The sequence below is a fragment of the Chionomys nivalis genome, chromosome 25, assembly GCF_950005125.1.
Source record: "Chionomys nivalis chromosome 25, mChiNiv1.1, whole genome shotgun sequence".
NCBI classification, from domain to species: Eukaryota; Metazoa; Chordata; class Mammalia; order Rodentia; family Cricetidae; genus Chionomys; species Chionomys nivalis.
The window spans coordinates 20,970,373-20,994,017 of record NC_080110.1 but is presented as its reverse complement, the minus strand read 5'-3'; the positions used below and the strand labels follow the sequence as shown (position 1 = coordinate 20,994,017).

Sequence of the window (23,645 nt, the reverse complement as noted above, 5' to 3'; positions counted from 1 at the left end):
AAGTAGGTAGTAGAGAAGATTTTGCATGCTCATAACACAAAACTGATTTATGTCTACTGTGGTAAAAAAAATGCCATTCACCCTAATCAAATCATCTTGAAATGTATGCAAGTATCGAAACCTCGCACTGTACTCCACAAATGTACTATTACTATGTGTCAATTTAAATGCAAATGGAAGGGGAAGCATTGAAAAAGATTTATAGTTATAATTTTGACTTTAAAATTAATTTTTTATAAATTGATCAGTTTAGTATAATATGATAGTTAAAATATATTTTTTAGTTACTCTTAACATTCAGCTATGGTTGGTCTCACTATGACAATTAGAATAACCAGAGAGTATCAAGATGCATGAAAAGTTTTGCTTCTACTTTAGTAGGTGTTTTATCATGCCCTCTTTATCCAGTCTATATAGATTCTAGGTTTACCTTCTTTTTCTGTGTTGTCTATGATAATCACTACTGCTCATATTGCTGCCTGTGTCCATAGTAAATTTTCTGATTCTGCATATGATTTCTGCATTCAGAACGTAATATAGAGATTTCCAAGATTGTTACCATCTGGAGAATTGTAAAAAATAAATAGGCTGCATGAAGTTCTTTTGCTTTGTGATGTCACTGACAGATGAAAGCCATTCATGACTATCACTCCTTTCTTCTATGTTTTGCTTGGAAGAGCCAAACGAGATAACAGATCTAGTATTTAGAAATAGCTAATTTACAATTAATAGCATAGTGAAGGTATTCAGTTTCAATTAGAGCCTAATAAAGATATTGATAGCATGACTAATCTGACAGAAATGCCACCCTTGGGCTGGAGAAATGGCCCTGCAGTTAAGAGCCCTATCAGCTCTTCCAGAGGACCTCCATTCATTTCTCAGCCCATGAATCCAATGAATAATACCAAGTTAATGAATGGCTGAGTTACATGGGGACTATAATGAATATATATGTGTGTGTGTGTGTGTATATATGTATATATATGCATATATATATCAGATATAGTTACAGATATTACTATATCTGGTAAGATATAGTAATCATGGAGATAATAGAATAATCTAGTTCATGTATGTTGTTAAATGATAGGATATAGGAAAGATAATCTTTTGCTTACCAAAAAGTAATAAATAAATAAATAAATAAAAATAAGTTTTTTTTTCTTAAAAATTTCTGTTAAAGGGTTCTCAATGTTGTCTAAGTTCTCTGGGATTGTAACCCTAAGAGTGACATACACAGATCTAATCTACGTGGGAAGTAGAAAAGGACAAGATCTCCTGAGTAAATCGGGAGCATGGGGACCTTGGGAGAGGGTTGAAGGGGAGGGAAGAGGCAGGGAGGGAAGCAGAGAAAAATGTGGAGCTCAATTAAATGATGTAGGAGTTACTTTCATTGGTTAATAAAGAAACTGCCTTGGCCCATTTGATAGGCCAGCCCTTAGGTGGGTGTAGTAAAAAGAATGCTGGGAGAAAGAAGCCAAGTCAGGCAGTCGCCATGATTCTCCCACTCCAGACAGACGCAGGTTAAGATCTTCCCTGGTAAGCCAGTTCGTGATGCTACACAGAATATTAGAAATGGGTTAGATCAATATGTAAGAGCTAGCCAATAAGAGGCTAAAACTAATGGGCCAGGCAGTGTTTAAAAGAATACAGTTTCCGTGTAATTATTTCAGGTAAAGCTAACCAGGTGGCGGGACACAGCCCCGCCGCTCCCACTACGGTAAAGCTAGCCGGATACCTGCCGCTTCTACTACAATTTTAAAAAAATGAAACTGACGCACGCCTTTAATCCCAGCACTCGGGAGGCAGAGGCAGGCGGATCTCTGGGAGTTTGAGGCCAGCCTGGTCTACAAGAGCTAGTTCCGGGATAGGCGCCAAAGTTACAGAGAAACCCTGTCTCAAAAAAACAAAACAAAACGAAACAAAATGAAACTGAAAAAATACCAAGAAATTGAAAAAAAAATTCCTGTTAAAGATGAGCAAATGATTTCTAACCCTCCTGACAGATAATTGTTGGCTTTCACCACCTCAGACATTAAATCACATGATGACATGAAACATACTTTCTAGAATTGAATTATAAAATCCCTGGAAGTGAAGTAGAGTTGAAGAAATATGCACTTGGATGAAACGGGAGGTAAAGGTGTGGTTATAACAAGTGTTTTTAAGAAGAACACAGAGGCTTATCCCCAGGTGGTCAGTTGCTATGCCCCATTTTATTTTGGCGATTGGGTCCTACTTTCCCTGTGGATGGAGTCGCTCTGACTGAACTTCAGATTGATTGACAGAAGCCCTGTGCATGCGCTCTGAGTTCCCAGGGAGCCCCCCCCCCAGAACGCCATGACCCTTGCCACACACTTTGTCCAGAGTGTCCTCTTCCATTGAGGATATTTGCCTCTCAGGACTTCTCTTCTAGGAATCACCATTTCCTTCAGGGAAATGTGCTCCAAATCTGGGAGGCTTTTCAGCTTTTGGTCGTGGGGTTCTAAATCATGAGATGTGTATAGGGAGCTTTAATTTAGGATGACAGAGAGACTGCGGTAATTTAAGCCCTCGGGATCCTGGCTTCAATTAGTTACTCTGCTCAGTTCTGTGTTGTGGTCTATCATGTGTTCTTTCTTAAGTCAAGGACTCAAAGTTTTAAGGAAATGAAAACAAGTAGGGATATTTTATGAATCTTAAGAAAACAAAAGTATGACCTTTCATTTCTAGGCACATATAAATTAAGGGAATTCTTTTGAAGATATTGGGAAACCAAGAAGATTGATGGTGATAATATCAGAAGCAAATCTGAACACACATGTGTGTGAGTGGATGTGTGGGAGGGGCAGGTGTGTATGTGTGTGTGTATGTGTGTATGTGTGTGTGTGTATGTGTGTGTATGTGTGTGCACATACGTGCACACCATGTATATGAGCACATGCACAGACATGCAAGTATCTAATATTATGCATATATTTTTCTTGTGTTTATATATCTACCATTTTACTTAAAGACTAGACAACCACTGACACTTCTGTTGCTAGGAAGACGTGGCTCTATGATTTTTGTTTTAAAGAGTGTGCCCATGTGAATTTCAGCAATTGCCAGTGGAGTAACATGGATGAGAGATGAAACCCCTGATGGACTGTTGATCTCAGCTCTAAAGTTACAGAAGGTTGTAGAGGAGGCTATGTGAACAGATTTACAGATTTATATGTAACATGCCTAGATAATGACATATAAACTTGCTAACACATAACCACCAAGTTCACTATTTTCACTTCCTTCTCCCACTTAAACCTCATATCTCATGTATTATAAAATATTTGGCTACCTGGAAACACTGAGTCTCAACTCTGCCTCCTACTTGTACCACATCCTTTAATCAACCAAGTCCATTTCACTTCTAAATTTTATTAAACTTGTGCAATTATTTCCAAGTAATGATATCTCTATAATTAAGAGTTAAAAATATTCAATCGTTTCCATACTCAGTATAACTATACACATATTTAAATAATTTAGCAGTGGCTCCTCTATTGTTAATAAAATACTATTCTACCGTTAATTTTAGTTTATCTGTTTTTTTATTGTCTGTTGATTCACAGTGAACTATCTTACAGTTGGTTTACCTCATAGAAATATATAAGCTTCTATATATCCCAAACAGTTGTGGAGACATTGACGGTAGGGTATAGCATCAAATAGATCAAAGGGGGTTTGCTGGCATGAGGACCACATTCTGGTAATAAGCTGGAACAATTTTGAAATACTACAAGTCATCATTAGACAGGTGAAGAAAGATCAACTGGGAAAAGGGAAATTAACATACAGGAGTTGTATTTTGATAACTATAAAAATGATACTCAGGAAAAGCCTTGCCAAATGAAGACCTTGTCCTAGTACAGAACTTGCTGGCTGTCTATCTCAGAGTACTGTCCGTTTCGTTTTGAGAAGAAAAATAGCCCTTTATGCTGGATCTTAGGGAAGAAGGCCACGTGTGGGACAGATACAAATCAGAGAAAGACAATTTACCACCAGAGTTAGGATTTTGCCTTTTGTTCCCTAGTGCAATGAGAAACTATCATTTTTCCATGACAGGAGATAGCAATGGAAGTGGAAATGAAAGTGTCATCCCATTACTCTGAGATAAAGAGAGGCTAGTTATAGCTGATTCAAGGAGCAAGTCTGTACTGTCATGGGAGGTGGGGTCAAAAAGTTGAATTCCTGATGTGGTTGGAGGGAAGTTTTGGTAGCATCAGCTGACAGATTTGCATTGGAATGGATGACTAGAAAGGAGTTTCTAAATTGTTGGCATTAACTGTGAGAAGATGTATCTTTGTACCGGAAAGAAAATACGTGTAGGAGAAGTGAGTTTGGTATAGAAAGAAGTTAACTCACTGACCCACACATCAGCTTGAAAATGTCTGTAAGAAGGACATTGGGGTTGGGAGAATGGGGTATATGAAGCAGATATAGTTTATTAATACACACTATGGACATAGTACATAGCTTTAAAACTCTATGAGACTAGAGGCAATAAATCACCAAAAACTATTTACAGGTGATAAAACTAAGTCCCTGGGTCGGCAGCTCACCAGTGTTTATCGAGACCAGACATAGAGCAGGACTGTGTAGAGGAAATTATAAAGTAAGATTACAAAATCGAACCCAAATTAAGATAGCTTGGTATCATAGAAAGAAAGTGAAAAAAAAATGTTCTAAGAAGAATGGAAATAATGATGGATATCATAGAGGCCCCCTCCGCCATGATTCAGTCACCTTTGGCTAGTCTATGCCTGTGTTCTCTCACTAAGTCCTCATAGCAACCATGTGATACAGGTGATCTTACCTTCCCTCTAAGGAAACCCAAAGTAGATAGAGCAGTTTAACTTGGCAAAATTTCACAGAGACTCATCTTAAAGTCCAATTCAGGAAATGTGAGCTGGAACTTTGTTTCCTATAATATGAACCTTTGTTTCCTAAATATGTCGGCACAAACTCTGCCGCTTGGACTCTTGCAGGCCAATAGGACGAGAACTGCGGAGTAACCCAAGATGACATCAGTCAGTGGTATCAGTGAAGTTCACGCTGTGATAGTTCTGTCAACATCTATCTGTTTAGTAGGAATTAACATGAGAGAAAGGAAAAAATATTTTTTTATCAATTAAATTATAGAAAATGAATTATACTAATGCAATTGCATTTTATTCCTCTAACTTTCCATTGGCTATCTTTGCAAACTTATATAATAGAGACATCTTTATCTCTTTTTATTTAATCTATTAATCTAAGTATCCTTCGTCTTCCCCTCACAGAACATGATAGAATACAGCTGCTCAGATTTCCCTCGTCTGGTCCACATGTTTCCTTTTATTGTTTGTTTGGACTTTGTACATGTTTTTGCTTTGTTTTCAGTGTCCACAAGATTAATAACTGTTCTGTGAATTATTTTCACATATTCCTAAGGTAGATTGATTTGAAAGTTTGAAACCAATGTAGTATCTGATTGTTAAATGTACATATGTCAAAAGAGTATTCAGAATTAAGAATATGACTCTTTTTGTCATTTCTTTTGAAAGTCTCTATTGCTATTTGTTTAAATTTGAGCATAAAATATCAGCTAACTTTAATATTGACCAGAGCTCATTTTAAAGTCCTTTGGTTGGACCATTTCAAACCCATAAAGGCATTCTTCCATGCCAACATTTTTAATCAACATTCCTCCGCTCCGTTTGGTTCTCCAAAATATACTTCAAAATCTCTTTCTTATTGTTGGCTCATGACTTTTTCCTGTTTTATTTGAAGTAATGAACTTAACCCTTTATTATTTCTTTATCAAATGGCATCATATGAGAAAAACAAGGAATAGCAAATATAGTTTAGAAGGTATGGGGACAGTCATCCTAGGTTGTAAGGTTTTTGATTCATAAAATAACAATCATTTAAGAATGTTTCCTGGGTATCAAAAAGTATAATTTCCATTATATACTGACCTTTCAAAGGAACTATCAATGTTTCTCTCTCTCTCTCTCTCTCTCTCTCTCTCTGTGTGTGTGTGTGTGTGTGTTGTGTGTGTGTCTTTGAAACATGGTCTCATATAATCTAAGCAGTCTTGCACTCAAGTAACTGAGGCCCCTTAATTCCCAGTGCTGGGATTGCAGGTATGCAAATCATTACTGACTCTATATCATTCTGTAAAGAGTAAAATGTTTGTTAATCTAGAGCTATAACTCAGGAAAAGTATGTGTGATTCATCCGGTTTTAAAAGTTTGCCACAGGACGTTTTAATGTCCTGTTTATATAGTTTATAATCGTTTCCTTATATATTAGAAATTTGGTTTCAATTATACTTTATTTTTAGTTCGCAAATAAAGCATAACACAAAGACTTGCTTATTTTACTGACATTCTTATATTTTATAAACTTATCATGTGGTAATCAGTTTTCTAATGAACAATATTCCCCCAAATTTCAGCTTACTGATTTAAAGTGGAAATTGCAACTCTCTGCAAAACTACAATAATTCTGCCTGTGTGATGATTTCATCATCTTCCTATCAATAACTCAATATGGAAAAATCAAGCTGTAATCAAAGGCCTGGTGGGTGAATAAAGAATCCAATCTAGGGAACAAACCTTTAACAACGGAAGGAATGTCTCCCATGAGATTTTAATCACCTATCTCTATTACAAAGCCTTATCTCAGAGGTTTCCTCTTTGTGGTCTCATCTCCATATTTTCACATGTTATCTTGCCCATCGCTTATTTCGAAGTGCTTTTGGATTAACAGTCAAAAATTATTTTATGAAACTATTTATATAACTTAGAGAAATGGATTTAAATTATTATTTTATAAATTTGATAATAAAGAGTCATTTTTATGAACAAATAGATTAATAAATAGTTTGCAAACATACTCGGTACTGACTACTGTGTGTTTTAAATCTCTGGGAATATTATTTATTCTTTTTTTCTCACTAACCTGGATAGTCTTTGTCAAATTAATTTAATTTCATGAGTTAGAAAAATATCTTAGCTCATTTAAGGTGGTTTGTATTTTTAATAGACTTTTGTGATTACGCTCTTGGTGTATTGAGATACAGCTCTGCTGTGCAGTGAAGACTGTAGATTTAAATAAAAAGAGGTACAGAGCAATAGAGGATTTTCTAAAAGCAGAGTATGAGGGAAAACATTGTGGAAATGTGATATATGATGATACAGTGAGAGAAATATGAATCTAGATTCCTGATCTTCCTATATCTTGGAGTCGGATGCTGCAAAATAGCAGGAGACTATCTCTCCAATATCTTATTCCGTGATCTCTCTCTTTAGTTACTGTCTTGAGATCGCACAGAAGCAGACTGTGCAGGTGGCCTCACTAACTGTGTGCGGAAATGTCAGTAAGTTATAACGCGTGTTCATGCCACAGTCTGCTGATGGCATAAGTTATCACTGTAAGCTGTCTCAAAGGCCACGAGGATGTTATTTCAGCCACCCAGCCACTAAAAAGAAACATGTGTGAGAAGCTAAGTTTCTAATTCATTCATGGTTTTGTGAATTCTTAGCAAAAGTTAAGCATGTGTCCATTGTATGGTGGCACAAGTTCTCAAGTGCAAATATCAGCAAAAGGTCTTATGTGGATTTTGAAGGAAACTAGATTGATTGAAGTTACAAAAGATGTGACCGTTGAAGCCGCTCTTTCTTTCTACAAGCTGTTAGCTTATTAGTTATTATTTTATAGGAGTTTTCTTTTTTTTTCTTTTTTTTTTCTTGCTGATTTTTTTTATTAATTAATTAATTTAATTATTAAAGATTTCTGCCTCTTCCCCGCCACCACCTCCCATTCCCTCCCCCAAGAGGGATCTTCTATAGTACAGGTTTTTAAATGATCTTTAAATCTTGATTCTTAGTATAAGGTTCAATTATATTGAGAGTCTCTTACATGCGTATGGCATGTTTGACTAAATCTATTCTCTACTGTCTTCAAATTTTTCTATAGTTCCTTTGGACATTTTTCTCTCCCATTCTCATATGCTCTTTTGTATTTTAGAACCTACTAGATTCACATAGGACTGGCTTTCCTTTAAATGTATGATTATAAGACTATCTACTGAACCATACAGCCTTTTGGGAGCCACATCCTTGAAAAGAACTAATCTTCCCTCCCTAGCAGCATCTGTTACCAATAGTTTTTCAGCAATGGCTAGGGACTTTTTCAATGGAAGGCTGAATTGTTCTACTAACATAGAAAGACAGCCTTTGGTGACAGGGGTAGACTTTATTTCTATTTTTATTGAGTACTTGGCTGATGATACATTTTAATAGGAAAAAAAAGATAATATGATAATAGAACCAAGAAAAGGGAAAGAGAAATGCAGTTTTAGTCTTTGGAGGCTAAACACCATGTCTGAAATTCTGGCACCGTTGGATTATGTATAGATTTAAGAGTTAGTTTGGGCATGGTGGTTCTTAGGTACTTCTTGAAGCAGCATCTGCTGATTCATTGTAGAACAAGGTTTTTTAGGGGTTCATGTGGTCAACTTCAGGATTTAAGAAGAGTAAATAAATACCCTGTAATATTGTAAGGCAGGGCATGTAATATTGTAAGGCAGGGCATGCAATACTATAAGGCAGGGTCACTGTAGAGACTAAGAGCCATAGTTGAAATCTCAGACATTATCCTGAAAGGACCATACCTGTGAACTCCTGATATGAATACTAATGCATCAAGTGACCTGTATCCAACAAAAACAAAACAAAACAAACAAACAAACAAAAAAGAAGGTGAAGCATAGAGAGGCAGGGTTATTTTTAATAAATAAAGAATGTCATGTTATATACTGGATTCATCAGAATTTTAGATGGTTTAGGACTTCTTTAACATGAATCTGAATTCCATTACATGTTAGTTTTCATATTTATAAAGATCTGTTTGTCCCAAATACTTGTTTTCTGTCATGTTAAATTAAATTCTCAGAAAAAGTTGGTATATATAGAGTTATCAACCTCATTTAACAGATGGTGAAGCAAGCAGAGAGACTAAGTGGTTGTCTCAGTTAGGGTTTCTATTACTATGAAAAGATACCATGAATACAGAAACTCTTATAAAAATAAACAGTTAATTGGGTTGGCTTGCTCACAGTTTTAGATGTTCAGTCCATTGTCATCATAGCAAAGATCATGGCAGCTTGTAGGCAGATGTGATGCTGGAGGAATAGCTGAAACTCCTACTTCTTGCAGGCAACAGGAAGTCAACTGACGCGCTGGAAGGTATCCTGAGCCTAGAAAAACTCAAAGCCCACAACTACAGTGACACACTTCCTCCCACAAGGCCATTCCCACTCCAACAGAGATATGGACTAATAGTGCCATTCCCCATGAGATTTCGGGGCCAATTACATTCAAACTACCACAGAGGATGATGAGCCAGCCATAGCGGTCTACTTCCAGGGTCTGTGGTATGAACAATGTACTAGCTCTTTAATTCTAGATTCTTAGTTTATTCTTTCACAGTAAATATGTCATTCATCACTCTTTGCCCACTTGCTGGGCATTTCTGTGTTTCTATATCTAAGCTGGAAATAAATGTAGTTCCTGTTACATATCCAACTATACTTTACGGAGAACCCATAAGTTAATAGACATGATTTTATGGGCTATATTTCTGGAGACAAAGCACCACTTATTACCATTTAAACTTATTTTAATAAATTAAATCTTTTTTAAGTATTTTGGCAGTATGTAATCAGTAGTCACTCAGCACCTTTTTTCATGATTGATTCATTGTCTTATTTCATGAATTCATATAATCTTACTATAATGTGAGGACCATAGCACCAAAACACTTATCCCAATAGCTATGTGTGTTCTTCACTTTATAAACTTTTGAATGAAAAGCTTCTGTCTTACTTATTCATTACTTTGAAGTAAATTGTCCTCAAAGCATCCATGAACTTTATAACAAGAGTTATTAAATGAGTTTATGTTCTACTGTGGAAGTAAGATTTATTATGCAGATAGGATAAGAGATAAGAGACGATAAAAGAAAGATAAGTTCAAGATAAGAGAAAATAATGAGGGCCTTGTTAAAATGCAGATGTATGGGATTGGATTTGAGATTGTATATTTCTTACAAGTCTCAAGTGATGCCAGGGTGATTGGTCACCTGTGTTTTATAAAAAAAAAAAAAAATCAAGAGAATGAGTCATGAGGTTTGAAGGGGAACTTAGAAGCATGTGGTTGGTATAGTTCTAAAAACAGGACTAGACACTGACATCTGCCATGACTTAGAGGGAAAGGGAAAATCAATTCTGAGCACACATGGGTAAATCATGATCCTATGAATAAGAACGAATGAGTAGAAGAAGTGTATTGGAACTTCGAAGATGAATGAAGACAAATGGTGAGTTCACGGTTGTGGGTAAGCGTGAAGAGTATGTAACTGGGCAAGTCTTTTAAATCCTTAATATGCATGTTGCAGTTTGAAGAAGTTAGTTCTAAACATTTGGCCGGAATCTTAGTTAGAAGTAAAGAGGTATCATTGAGGAAATGGAGCATAGTCTCTGCAGAGAAAACGATGCCTTTAAGAGTTGAGGGACAGAGGTGTAATGAAACTAAGAGAAATAGACAAGAGCGGCAGGCACACAGGTCCGGTTGCTGTGACAGGGGACGGCGTAACAAACAGAGAACATGGTTAATACCAAGAATTTAGAAAGCAGGAAAAATGAACAAATCCCCGGATTTGTTCAAGGTAATGACATCATACATCTTAGCAATAGGTCTTACTTATAATCTCAACCCTTAGGACGCTGGCCACCAAGGGTGATGGCTCAGAGTCCAGCTCGAGCTACATAGCATGTTCCAGGCTAGTGTGAGCTGTGTAGTGTCATCGTGCCTCAGTAAACCAAGCAGAAAAAAAGCAAGAGATAAACTGAAGATACGAAATACCAAGGAATTAAATAAAGTAAGAGGTGTTGGTACAAAGATAGTCAGCATGCAACATTTTCTTTCACAGCAAATCAGAAACACGGCCATAAAGCTAAACTGACTTTGGCTGAATCATTTAATAGCACATGGATTTCCTATTGCCTTTTCCTAATTAAATGCCCAGATTTATATTATTTCTTTAAAACTTATACATAGAAATGATGGGCTAGCCTTAGTTACCAGAAAACCCTTTGTCTCGTATCATCTTCACTAATCTTGTCTATGTTCGGTGTGGGAAGTACAATAAAGAAAAAGTGGTCCTTTTACTGGAGGATTTACAAGTTATCTCTGAAAATCAAGAGATTTCCTCACCATGCGTGAATTTTAAAATGTATTTGTATTTATTTAATTTCTATCTGATTGCATTGGAAGAGCTTATTCTTTTTCATTTATTCTACGATATTTTTGACAGCAAAGTGAGTAGCTTGGCCACCTGTCTCAGTTCACGGCCTCGTTAAAATACAGATTGTTTTGTATACAAATACCAGTGTATAAAATAATGAATGTGAGAAACATGCACTCTGCCGACACAAAAACACCTTCCATATGATAATGTGTTCCCTCTACCCTAGGCTAAGGTAAGGACACTCACATTCCCAACACAGGCTGGTTCAGAAGAGTGAGAAATTTCCTAGAGAACAAAACAAGACCAGAAGAAGTTTCTCTTGCTTAAATCCTCTCTGCTCAGCAGCAGAGCAAACTAGTCAATTACCATAAGGTTCTAGTGACCCTTCTTGCTGATGCTAGTACCCCAGTCAGTGCTAGTCTAAAGTCCTCCTGACTACGAATGACTATTCAGACACGCCACATGTGATCGTGTAGAGGTCTAATTCCCTGGGAAGTGATTCTCCTCTCCATGAAGTTTACTTTTGCCTACCCTGGGTGTGCCGACAGACACTCAAATATATTGAGTGTTTTTTTTCTAAACATTATCTCTTCAACTTTTAACAACATAGGTCCAAATTTGCATTTTTTTGTGGATAAAGTGTTACTCTTCAAAGCTTGGGTTAAGTAATGCTTTATTTTATTTCTTTGAGCAAAGTATTCAATTTAAGAAATGGATATGGTTCAGTGAATAAATTTGGCATGTTAGAAGACCTAAGTTCAGCTTCCTGATCCTACAAGGTGGCAAGAGAGAACCAATCCCAGAATTACCTGCTGATATCTGATATCACATGCATGCTATGGCATGAATCAGCCTATACACACACACAAACGCCACTATACACAATAAAATAATTTGTTGAATATAATTCAAGAATATTCAAAAATTATCAGATGTTTTAAGGATTTTTACTTTTTTGTTAGAACTTAACTCTAAGTAATTTTCAACTCTGGTACACAGCTTTTTTTAAACAAAGTTGCTATATTGTAAACGCTTTTTAAACTGCACAGTGTTAGGTGTCAATAATAACGTATGTGTTATAAACTCAGTTTTAGTAAATTGCTTTTCAGAATATTTGGTTTAAAAGAGCAAATTAGAGTTGACCGAACTCTCTTCTCAGACTTATCTTGCGACTGTTCTGGAGAAAGGAATCTTATGAATAAAACTTTAGTCTATTTAATGTTTTCACAGTCAGATGAAGGTTAAGGTTCTATTATATAAAATAATATTATTAAATATCTATAATATATAACATCTCATATTATAACTTCGAAGTCAGCAATGAGGCCCTTTTTTGCTACAAGAGGTGTACCACATTATTTCATAGGACATTCTCATGGCATATGTGTTGCATTACCATGATATTCTTATGTATATATATTTGTTTCTGTGTGTTTCAATTGCATTTCATTGACTCATAACTTTCTTGTAAGTTTGCACTTTCTTTCCATGGTCAAAGAATCCCTTTAATTCCATTTCTCTGTTTCTCCTCATACAGTCTGACAGCCAGATATGCAGCTCAGTGTAATCACAGTGGAATTGCAACCAGTCAGAAAAAACCTACTAGGTCAGTTCACGTCTCTAATCTATTGTTTGTTAGTGCTATTCAAGTAAATGCCAGTGATATGCTGTCCTATCACTTTACATTGTCCAAAGCAGTACACACTTCTAAGAGTACTAAGTTTTAAGTACTCAGTTCTCCCTGGTGGATATGGAGACTTTGGGATGAGGATGTTAGGTGATTAAATGGGTTTAAAGGTCTGGCTTTGATTGAGATTTAGTGATGTCCAGTTAGGTGATGGGCAAAGCTGTGTCCTAGACTTAGAGTAAGTGGGGGAAAATGACCTTGAAAGCTCTTTGACCCTTTCAAGTTCTCATAATCTGACAGTTACACAGCAAGATTTATAACTATTTTGAAATAGGCATGTGGTACTTACTATACACTCTAAAAGCAGAATTGGGTTGGATGATTTTTGTGGGGAAATTAACTTAGGACAATATTCTGTATATAATAACAAATTTATGCTTTGATAACATATGGATTTAAAGATCAATATATATTTATGCTTTTTACAAAACGATGATTAGTAAAGTATTTGGAGACCTTTATTTTTGTTCATGTTACTGATAAAGAAGTAATGGTAGCTCAAGTCAGCTGGATGAAGTCAAAGCAAAAGTTTGCACTCTGATGTGTGCTGCTATGTACATTCTTCTTTCTTAGGAGCTGTCAAGTGGTGATTTGTCAGTCCTTGCTTCAGCCATGAATCAAGCTGTCCAGGGGCTTCACCATGAGGGCTGCTTCTGATGGCTCAATGACATTAGTGCCTTGTTTTATTTTTCTTTTACATGAATTTCCACAGTAGTAGAAACTTATTCTGGAGGGAAGCATGTTTAAAGTTGTTTAGTTAGAATGACAACAGATGACATTAATGACATCTGTGAGGACAGTGACACCCATAAGCAGTAAGCACCTTCAGGACTCCTGTAAAGATGTGGACACGCACGGCATACTCTAAGCACTCTGTCCTAATGGAACTTCACTGTGTCACACACTGTCTTTCTCCCTCTTTTTTCTCCATCTCACTTCCCTTTTTACTGCTTTGATGAATGATGTGGAGGCTCTGGCTGCCAGTCAAATTAGGGTAACGGGAAGAGCAAATGTATCTTTTAATTTGTTCTTCTGAGGACTGTAGATCACTTAACTTCATGGGTCACAGTAAAGATTAAAATGCATCTTAATTGCTTTCTAGAAGTGGGTCAAGTTTCATTGCAAACAGAGCAAGTTTGAGGACGCACTGTTTACACATGAGTATGGAGTGAATTTCAAAGTCTATGGCTATGTTTTCAGAAATTGCTCTCATATTTACTGGGATTGGGACATTTGGCCCAATTAATTATTTGACTTCTTCCTGTGGAGAGTAATCACTGGGGCTGTAAATTCCTAGGGTCTGTGGTTATGATGTTGTAGCTACAACCCCTTGTATAGCTATTTGATAAAAAATAAAAAGCTGAAGTCATTCGGGAAAGATTCTAATCTTGTATTTGACACAACCTCAAACTATTAAAATTGTTGCAGAGACTGTTTATTAGCCAGATGTGTTTAAACATGTTAATCACAAAAGTTCAGCCAAAAATTTGAAACTCTTAAGAGCCTCTAAAATCAGTGCAGTTTTTGTATTTGTATTTTCCTGGTGTTCATTGCATTTTGCAGTTTTACTACTATAAAAAGTTTTATTTGGGGAGGAGTTGCTTTCTCAAAGTTGGTAGAACAGTAGATATGTGCTGAAATCTGCTGTTCTAAATAGATAAGCAATTTGGACATATAGCAGTTATAAAAAATGTTTTAAAATTTTTATTTTAAAAGAAGAGCTGTAGAAAGATCAGCACTGTTTCTTAGGAAAGATTGATCCATCTTCTTTTCAAACAGGAATTTTCAGAGCAGTACACAAGCTCATCCACACGGTGGCAGCACAGGCCCACAATGCTGGCAGTATCCATGTCTGTCTCAAAACTGTCAATGCTAGCTGGCCGTTAAGTTCTAGGTTTTAAGTGATGTGGGTTGAGCTTATGATACATATGCAAAATGCAATAGTAATGTAAACTAAAAATTAGGTACAGTTCATGAAATGACGAAAAAGTATTATTTCAAAGAAAAAAAATAGTAAAATGTAAACTGATCCAAACTGAAACTTGATGATAGTCTTAATGCAAAAGTGTCAGGTGACGGGCATCTACCCAGCTGCTCTGGTGATGAGAGAGAGGGCATGAGTTTCCACCTGACTCGTTCTTCATACACAAAAAGCACTGAGACTGCCTTCGCTCTAGGGATATTTCAACTATCATTGTACTCACAGTGGTTTTCTTCCTTTGAGGTTGGTTAGCATCCTGTTTTGCCCTATGCAATGCGGTGGGCTCATGTGAGTAATCACCAAAAATATATCTCAGTCTCCTTCTTCACACGATAGTGAAACATTTTTGTGAAGCAGCCCGGCTGTGTATAGCGTAAACGCGACCTTGGTCCTGGCACCGTGTTTTAACGTAGCTTAGAAGCTTAAGCTTAGCTAGTCAAAATATCATTTTGTTCAATGATTTATTCTTGCTGTTAAATTTCAAGGCTTAGGAAAAGCTGCATTAGCTAGAACTATGTTCCGGGCACTGAAAGGGAAATTTTAACAACTGCAAATGATTGAGTAATGGGTTAAAAATTCTATGAGGTTAAAGCCAGTGTTGCTCTTCTCATATAATTGAATGGTATATTTAACACAAACTTTTATTCATCTGAGCAAGGTTTTTTTATGGTTAAAGGCCACTTTGTTTTAATTTTCTTATCTTTAGAGGCATGTTTATTGAGAAGTAAACCCAGTTTTTCTTCCCAGTCTCTTACTTGGTGTCCAGCTGTTTGTCCCTTAACCCATCATTTTCTGCTAAGTAGGTCGTAGATGATCCCCTACTGTGATTTTCCCACCAACTCTTCCTTGCTCATACTTCCCTTCTCCTTATTTTTTGAAGTGTACAATAATGATGTAATTTTTTTTCTCGTGCTATTTCAGGCTTCCAGGGCCCTCTAGGGTGCCAGCTGCAAGCAGCAGCAACAAGGCTCCAGGAGCCTCCAACCTGAATAGGAGAAGTCAGAGCTTTAACAGCATTGACAAAAACAAGTCTCCAAATTATGCAAATGGAAATGAGAAAGGTAAGCTTGCACCTGTCACATCAGCCTGGTCCGAGTCTAATGTATGCCTTGTGGATTGACACAGGAATGTTAAGAGCTGAACACTGGGGCAGCTTGCGGATGGGAATCTTATACGAGAAGTTTACTAACCCCCGCCATCATGAATTGCGGCTTCCTCCTGGTCCTTTCTATTCTGCAGAACATTTCAAGGAAACGAGTTCATGTATTTTAAAGTAGATTGTTAATTATAGAGCCAAGCATAAAATCTGTTTCACAAAGAGTTGGTTACCCCAGATGTATATACATAGAGTTTTCATACGCCTTTCGTGCTTTATGAAAATTTATCCTGAAATTAAGAAGCTATCTTAAACTTATTTAAATACCTGTGTCAGTTAATCCTTAGGTCACTGACAAAATGCGGACAGTAATTAAGGTGGATGCATTAAAAGCTGAAATATAGTGAATAGGCTGTGGGAGTATATACCTGGAATTCCTGTACTCAGGAGACTAAGGTAGGAAGGTTACTGCAAATTTGAGGCCAATGTGGGCTATGTAGTAAGTCCCCAAATAGGCAAGATAACAGCATATGTGAGCATTTCAAAAAAAGTAGGAACAATAGTCGATATATGTTTGTGATAAACGTTCGTCTTTAATGATTTATTTATTTTTATTTTATGACTTTGTTATTTTGCCTGCATGTAAATCTGTGTGAGGATATCAGATACTCTGGAATTGGAGTTACATACAGTTGAGAGTTGCTATGTGGATGCTAGGAGTTGAACCTGGGTCCTCTGGAAGAGCTGCCAGTGTTCTTAACCGCTGGGTCATCTCTCCATCCACTAGTGTCTATCTTTGAAAGCAGAAGGAGTGGGAAACATTATGACATCATTGTTCCCAAAACATCAAATTATCCCTATATATATTCTTAAAATATTACTTACTAGAAACATAAAATCACAGAATGAATAGGTAAAAAAAGACACAATTATATATGTAAATAGTAGATTATAAATGCTCTACAGGCCACACAGTTCTCTATGATATGCAAGGTGTGTATTTTTAAAGGTGCTGACTTGGAACCTGTCCTATTTGGACCAGGGCTCAATAGAATGGATGAATACCTATGTCTGAATCCTAAGGAAATCAAAAAGGCATGCTTTACAAATATTGTGACTGTTAGAACACTATTTCCACATCAGTGAAATGTCCTATTTTTCTTTGTCATTCCCTACCCAGTGCAGGGTAGTCTATGAAATTAAGAAGTGATTCATATGTTTAGTTAGGAGAACTATGGAAAGCTTAGTATGAATGGTTAAACCAAGCATGGTTTGTACAGGTTAGGTAATTACCACTTATGTCAATAGGGAATTAGGCAGCATTCTCTTGCTCAGACATAAATTGACAGGTTCAACCTTGAACGAGAAACTGTTTTGTGAGGATCTTTCCTTTAGACTGAAGCAAATTTTGGAGTATTGTAATCCCTGGATAGCAAAGCAGTGTGTCTTAATGCCTGAAATGCCTCCCACTTTTGAGTCCAGTGCTGGGAAGGGGAGAGGAAATACTGTATACATTTTGAAATCTGAAGCTTTAAAATTAAGGATAAAGTCTCCTTTTGTCGGCAAGTGATTGGGCATTCACTGATTCATGATGACCAGGTACGTTAAAGTTTTAATAAAAAAAGTTATTCCTGGCATAATTGTGAGTGCCACTGGCTTCCATAATATTCTAAAATCAACTGGCTTTTCGCCTTCCTGGTTGGCAGCTTTATGCGTACATGATTTCAATGAACATTTTAAAACAAGGAAAAAACATTCTCTTCACAGTCATCAAAAAAGAGTTTCAGTTATTTCTTATAATGTTTAATACTACACATACGCTTACTTTTCAAGCCCAAGTTTGGTTTCTCTTCTTTTAATAGGCTCAGTGATTTTGAGCATTCTATTTTTCCTTTCACTTAAATAAAAATATACCCTTAAACCTTTGACTTTTCTTGGGAAGAAAGCAAATGGGAAATGGGCATTTCTGGTTGGAAATAAACACTTCCCTTGTTCTGTGACTTTAGAAAGTGTTCTCTAATTTCAAACAAGTTCTACAAGTATATGCTATACATTTTCTAGAGGAGGCTGACAAACTTGCAAACAGAGGTGTGTTGAACAAACTACCACTACTCATTTAAAATTCTCCTGCTGCCATATGCACATATATGTTTGTATATATGTGTATATACATATATATTGCTCCATATATATTATATTAGTTTCTACACATACACATCTGATACTAGAAGAGAGATTTAGAAGTGATCTAAATATTTTGATAAGGTGATGAAATGAAGTATCTATATTTGTTATTTCAAAGTCTTTATTTCTGGTATCTCAAAGTACAACTCCAAAGATGGACAAGCACCCAGGTTCTTCCAAAGATGCTCAGCTTCTCATGGATGTCTAGAAATTTAACATTTATATAGCAGTATTTCTAATTACCACAAGATGGAGACAGATACAATGCAATATGTGGCCTTGATCACTTACCAGAGAAAGCAGAAGGTGTAAAGACATAGTGAATTAACATTTAGAGCTTTAAATAAAGCTACCCGAAATTTTCAAAACATTTTGAAGAGTATGTCACTTATGCCCTTTGGGTTAAGGAGTTGTAGGAGAGGGATGTGTAATTGATAATCCAGATAATGAGGCAATATGAAAGCTGTACTTTGTAGATCCTTTTTACAGATTTGTAGATTTTTGTCACACATATGTGGGCATTAAGTGCCAATAAATTGCCAATAAGTTTAGATAAACTCACATGATAGAAAAGTTTTATATGTACAATGCACTTGCTGTGAGAATTATTTGAGTCATTGAGACAAATTATAATTCACTCTGTGTCCAAGCAAGTACTGCAAACTTTAATCTGAGACGTTTAGTTTAAATGCTTTGCTGTAAGGATTTTGAGTTATTTACAAGTCTCAGTTACTTTTCTATTGCTGTGGATACCATGACTAAGCCAGCTAATAAAGAAAGAGTTTACTGGGAGTTTAAAGTTTCAGAAGGCAAAAGTCCAAGACCATCATGAAAGGGAGCATGGCAGCAGCAGACAGGCAGATATGGTGCAGAAGCCGTAGCTGAGCTCTGCAAACAGAGACAATGACAACAAGGAGGCCAACCAAGAGGCAGAAAGAGCTAATTGGGAGTGGCATGGGCTTTTGAAACCTCAAAACCCACTCCCAGTGACCCACCTCCTTCAACAAGGCCACATCTTCCCATCTTCTAATCCTCAAACAGTTTCACCTTCTTGGTATCAACCATTCAAATATGTGAGCCTATGGAGGCCATTCTCATTCAAACCTCCATATTAGAAGACATATAAATATTTAAAATTATTTGTATTGTTTATTTTTGCTAAAAATAGATTCTTATCTCATACAACACATCCCAACCATTCCTTCCTTCCACTCCTTTAAGTGTCCACCCACACACACACATCCCCTCTTCCACAGATCAGCTTCCCATCTCTCTTAAATCGAGTTTCTATTGTTGTGAAATGACACCATGATTCACGACAATTCAACGGAAAACATTTAATTGTGTGGTTTACAATTCAGAAGTGTAGTTCATTATCATCGTGGTGGGACGTGGTAGCATGCAGACAGACATGATGCTGGAGAAAGATAGCTGGGCTTTCTACATCTTGCACAGGAAACAGGAAGTGGTCTGAATCACTGGGCATGGCTTGAGCATATATGAAACATCAAAGCCTGCCTCCACAGTGACACACTTCCTCCAACAAGACCACATGTCTTAATAGTGCCACTCCCTATGGGGGCCAGTTATATGCAAACACCCACATTCCACTCCCTACCCCATAAGCTTATAATCATATACTAATGCAAAACGCATGTAGTCCAGCTTCGAAGTTCCTGTAGTTTATTACAGTCTGAGATGTTTTAAAGTTCAAAGTCTCTTCTGAGATTCATGCAGTCTCTTAACTGTAAGCCCCAAATAAAAATCAAAAACAGATTGCATACTTTCAGTATATAATAGCACAGAATATACATTACCATTCTAAAATGTAGGGAAGGGAACATAGTGGGGAAATACTGGACCAAAGCAAGACAAAAACCAGCTGGGTAAACACCAAACTGCATTTTCATGTCTGATTCTGTTGTCAAAATGCTCTTTGGTTCTCCAACTTCTTCTTATTTATTTATTTATTTATTTATTTATTTATTTATTTATTTATTTATTGGTTTTTTGAGACAGGGTTTCTCTGTAGCTTTGGAGCCTGTCCTGGAACTAGCTCTTATAGACCAGGCTGGTCTCGAACTCACAGAGATCTGCCTGCCTCTGCCTCCAGAGTGCTGGGATTAAAGGCATGCACCACTGCCAACTGGCCTGTTCTCCAACTTCTTTCAGTGTTGTTAACTGCAATACAATTCTTTCTCTTGGGCTGATTCCACTCTCTGTTAACAGCTCTACCCTGCAGGTATCCCACAGCTCTGGCATCTCTAACATCTCGGGTCATCCAAGGCAATCTAGGCTTCTACTTCACAACTTCACACAGTGACCTCTCTACTCCATAGAGACACCCCTCACACATACCTGCCCTCAGCATCTTCCCTTTGTTTCAGAGGACTGTTATATAACCCCTTTTTTCTATCCTGGACTCTAAAGCCAGAATCATGTGGCTGAAGCTGACGAGTTCTACTGCTTTCTGGGGTTGGAACATGGCCACCTCACTCAATTACATGTTTACCAGCTTTCTGTTTTCAAAAGTTTCCTCTACTGCCTAAGCTTGGCTCTCCTGAAGCTCTATACTAGGCTGGCCTTGCACTCAGAGATCTTTCAGTTATATCTTCCCCAGCTTCCTGTTGTTGTTTTTGGTTACCTTCACTGCCTAAGTTTGGTTGTTTCAGAACTTGCTCTGTAGACCAGGCTGGCTTCAAACTTAGAGATCCACCAGTCTCTGCCTCTGGAGTGTTGAGAATAAAGATGTGCACCACCATACACAACTCTAAGCTTTTCTTTAATTTCTTTTTACAAATTGGAACCTTAGCTGGGTGGATCGTGCCCTGAGGTCACTACCTCCTTTATTCCAGTTTTTAATCTGTTTATCTCCTTGAACACAGAATTTAGCTCCATTCTATCTACTTCCTGGTGCTTTTGTTCTCCTAAAATTTTACATTTTGAATTTTAACTTGCTCTGCTTCCTCCTTTCATTATAATTCTTTATTAAAATTACCACTCACAGTCATACAGAGGCTATGTTGGGCTGTTTTGAAATTCCCTCTCAATAGAATTAATTCAAAACTCTTCACTTTAGCTTCAGGCACACACATTCCTCACCAAAAGAGCACAATAAAGATCTCTAGACAGCATACTGAAATTCTTCTCCTCTGAAACCTCTTGAGGCAGGTCCCCACAGTTTGCATAACTCTTAGCTCTCTGTCTTCTTAGCTCCTAGTAGCCCATGTAGCAGAAGTTCAAGCATTCCACTGTTTTCCTAACCCAAACTGCTGAAGTTCATATTATTCCAAATGAAAACATGGTCTGGCCTATCACAGTAATACCCCAATCCCTGGAACCAATTTATGTCTTAATTATGGTTTCTATTACTATGGAGAGACACCGTGACCACGGCAACTCTTATAAAGGATTTGGAAGTTATTTGAGTCGCTTGGCATAGCTTGAACACATATGAGGTTTCAAAGTCTACCTCCACAGTGACACATTTCCTCAAACTACCCCTACTCCAACAAGGCCGGACTTCCTAATAGTGTCACTTCCTGTGAACTTATGGGGACCAGTTACATTCAAATTGCTACACCCTTAATTTCTTCTTCAGAAAAGAGCAAGCCTTCAAGAAACAACAGACAAATAGGGCATTCAAATATAAATTTAAAAATATTCATCAGGTAGTAAATTGGTCTTTGTCACAAAATAGTTTCTGATTTGGGGTATGACCAAGAAAGATGACAATTATCATTATCAAAAAATTTCCAAAGGTTGTAATTTTATTGTGAGAAAATTCTAGGTATATCATTTGATTGTTATAAATATGGTGGTTGTTTCTTTTTAGCTATTAGAATTTGGAACGTTTAACCACTCAAATTGAATTTACTAACTTAAAGCAATTGTTAGTTAAGCAGGATGAACAAAATGTTGAGAGTTATTGCTCAGAAGTAGCTTGAGAGGCTGGATTTATTATATTATTCTATGAATACTTGAGAAGATATTTTTAGGGCCAAATGTATATAGTTCAATAATAGAGCCTGGCATGGCTGAAACCTATGGTTGTCTCCCAATTCTTGAAGCTTACAGTATCTGGGGGGGGGGTGTTTGAAGAATTAAACAAATTAAAAATTCAGAAATCTCTAAAATTTGTAAATTGCAAAAAAAAAAGATTTATATATGAGAACAATTTTACTTCCATACTGAAGAAAACCAAACTGTTTTAAGCACAGCACTGTTAGTTGGTATGATTGGGGGTAGAAGGATACAGGGCAATTTCCATAAGCCGTGACATCCAGTGGAATCACCAGAGACGCATCAACCTCACTTCAATACCTAATACCATCTCAATACTAAGCATCTCCCAAAAACAGGTGTGCTCATTTTAGCAGACGAATTAAAATATAAGTGCACATTGTCATAAATCATTTCTTGTAGAGACAGCCGTGATAGAAATGTTAGAGGAGAATGGAATGCCGTCTCACTGTTCCGTGGAAGTGGGAGGTAGGAACAAATTTCTCAGAATACATCAAGAAATTAAAAGAGCATCTTTTGTTAGGCTTTTCAGACTCACCTTCACTTCCTCCTCCTGATCACCAGCCATTCAAAAGCTGACAATGAAAAATGCAGGCGATCCTAGCATTTATCAGAGCCCATGCCCTCTGAAAGAGCACTCTAGGCAGATTGGTCTTCTGGGAAAAAAAAGCATACCTGATGACTAGGAATTGGAGCTTGAGAAAAACATGCTGTGACTCATTTGGGCACCCATTTTATGTGTTTTGAGAAGCATTAATAGATTAGTTTTGTTTTACAAAGTACGTGCAATGTGTTTGAAAGGGAATACTAAACATCTCAGTTATTGTAAATGTAAATCCCCCTGTTTCATTGTGACCCAGTTGTGAGCTACATTTTAGAGTCCCGAGTTACTAAACTTGGGTTGCCTGACACAGCTCCTTAGAGATGTGTTTTTCCATGTTGCTAAGGAACATACCTCGGTACCCTGGGGAACACTACTACCATCTCACTGTGTCTCTCAAATGGTTCTTACATTGAAATGTGCCCTTACGGAAGAGAACAGCATCAAGCACTCTCTAATATGAGCCTTTTTTTTCTTTTATTTATACCCAACCTGGAACTAGCAGGATTGATGCCAAAGATCTAGCAACATTTTGACTCATTGTTGTAAGCCGTTACAGTTCATGTGAGTTTTGTATTAGCTCCTGAATTTCAGATGCTTACTGTTAGCTAAGCATAAGATATTCCATTCTTCAACACATTTTTTTCTGGCTCTTTTGTTCCATAATTCTTTTTAAATATCTGTAGGGAACTAAAGTGCTTTTCTTTTTTTTCTCTTAGATAATATGTATATTGAAAGATTTATTTATTTGTATTGT

The 23,645-nt window shown here is 36.9% G+C and overlaps 1 protein-coding gene across 5 annotated transcripts in view; it reads left to right on the top strand.

Annotated features, from left to right (window-relative positions):
- Nav3 (neuron navigator 3) overlaps positions 1 to 23,645 on the top strand; it is a 686,168-nt gene that overhangs the window by 500,398 nt on the left and 162,125 nt on the right. For 4 of the 5 annotated variants that reach the window (XM_057757536.1, XM_057757534.1, XM_057757533.1 and 1 more), the window contains exons 7-8: positions 12,854 to 12,922; positions 15,906 to 16,045. In XM_057757536.1, coding sequence (XP_057613519.1) covers positions 12,854 to 12,922; positions 15,906 to 16,045 — 209 coding nt within the window. The remainder of the gene's footprint in view (positions 1 to 12,853; positions 12,923 to 15,905; positions 16,046 to 23,645) is intronic. The other variant, XM_057757535.1, reaches the window with a different exon arrangement.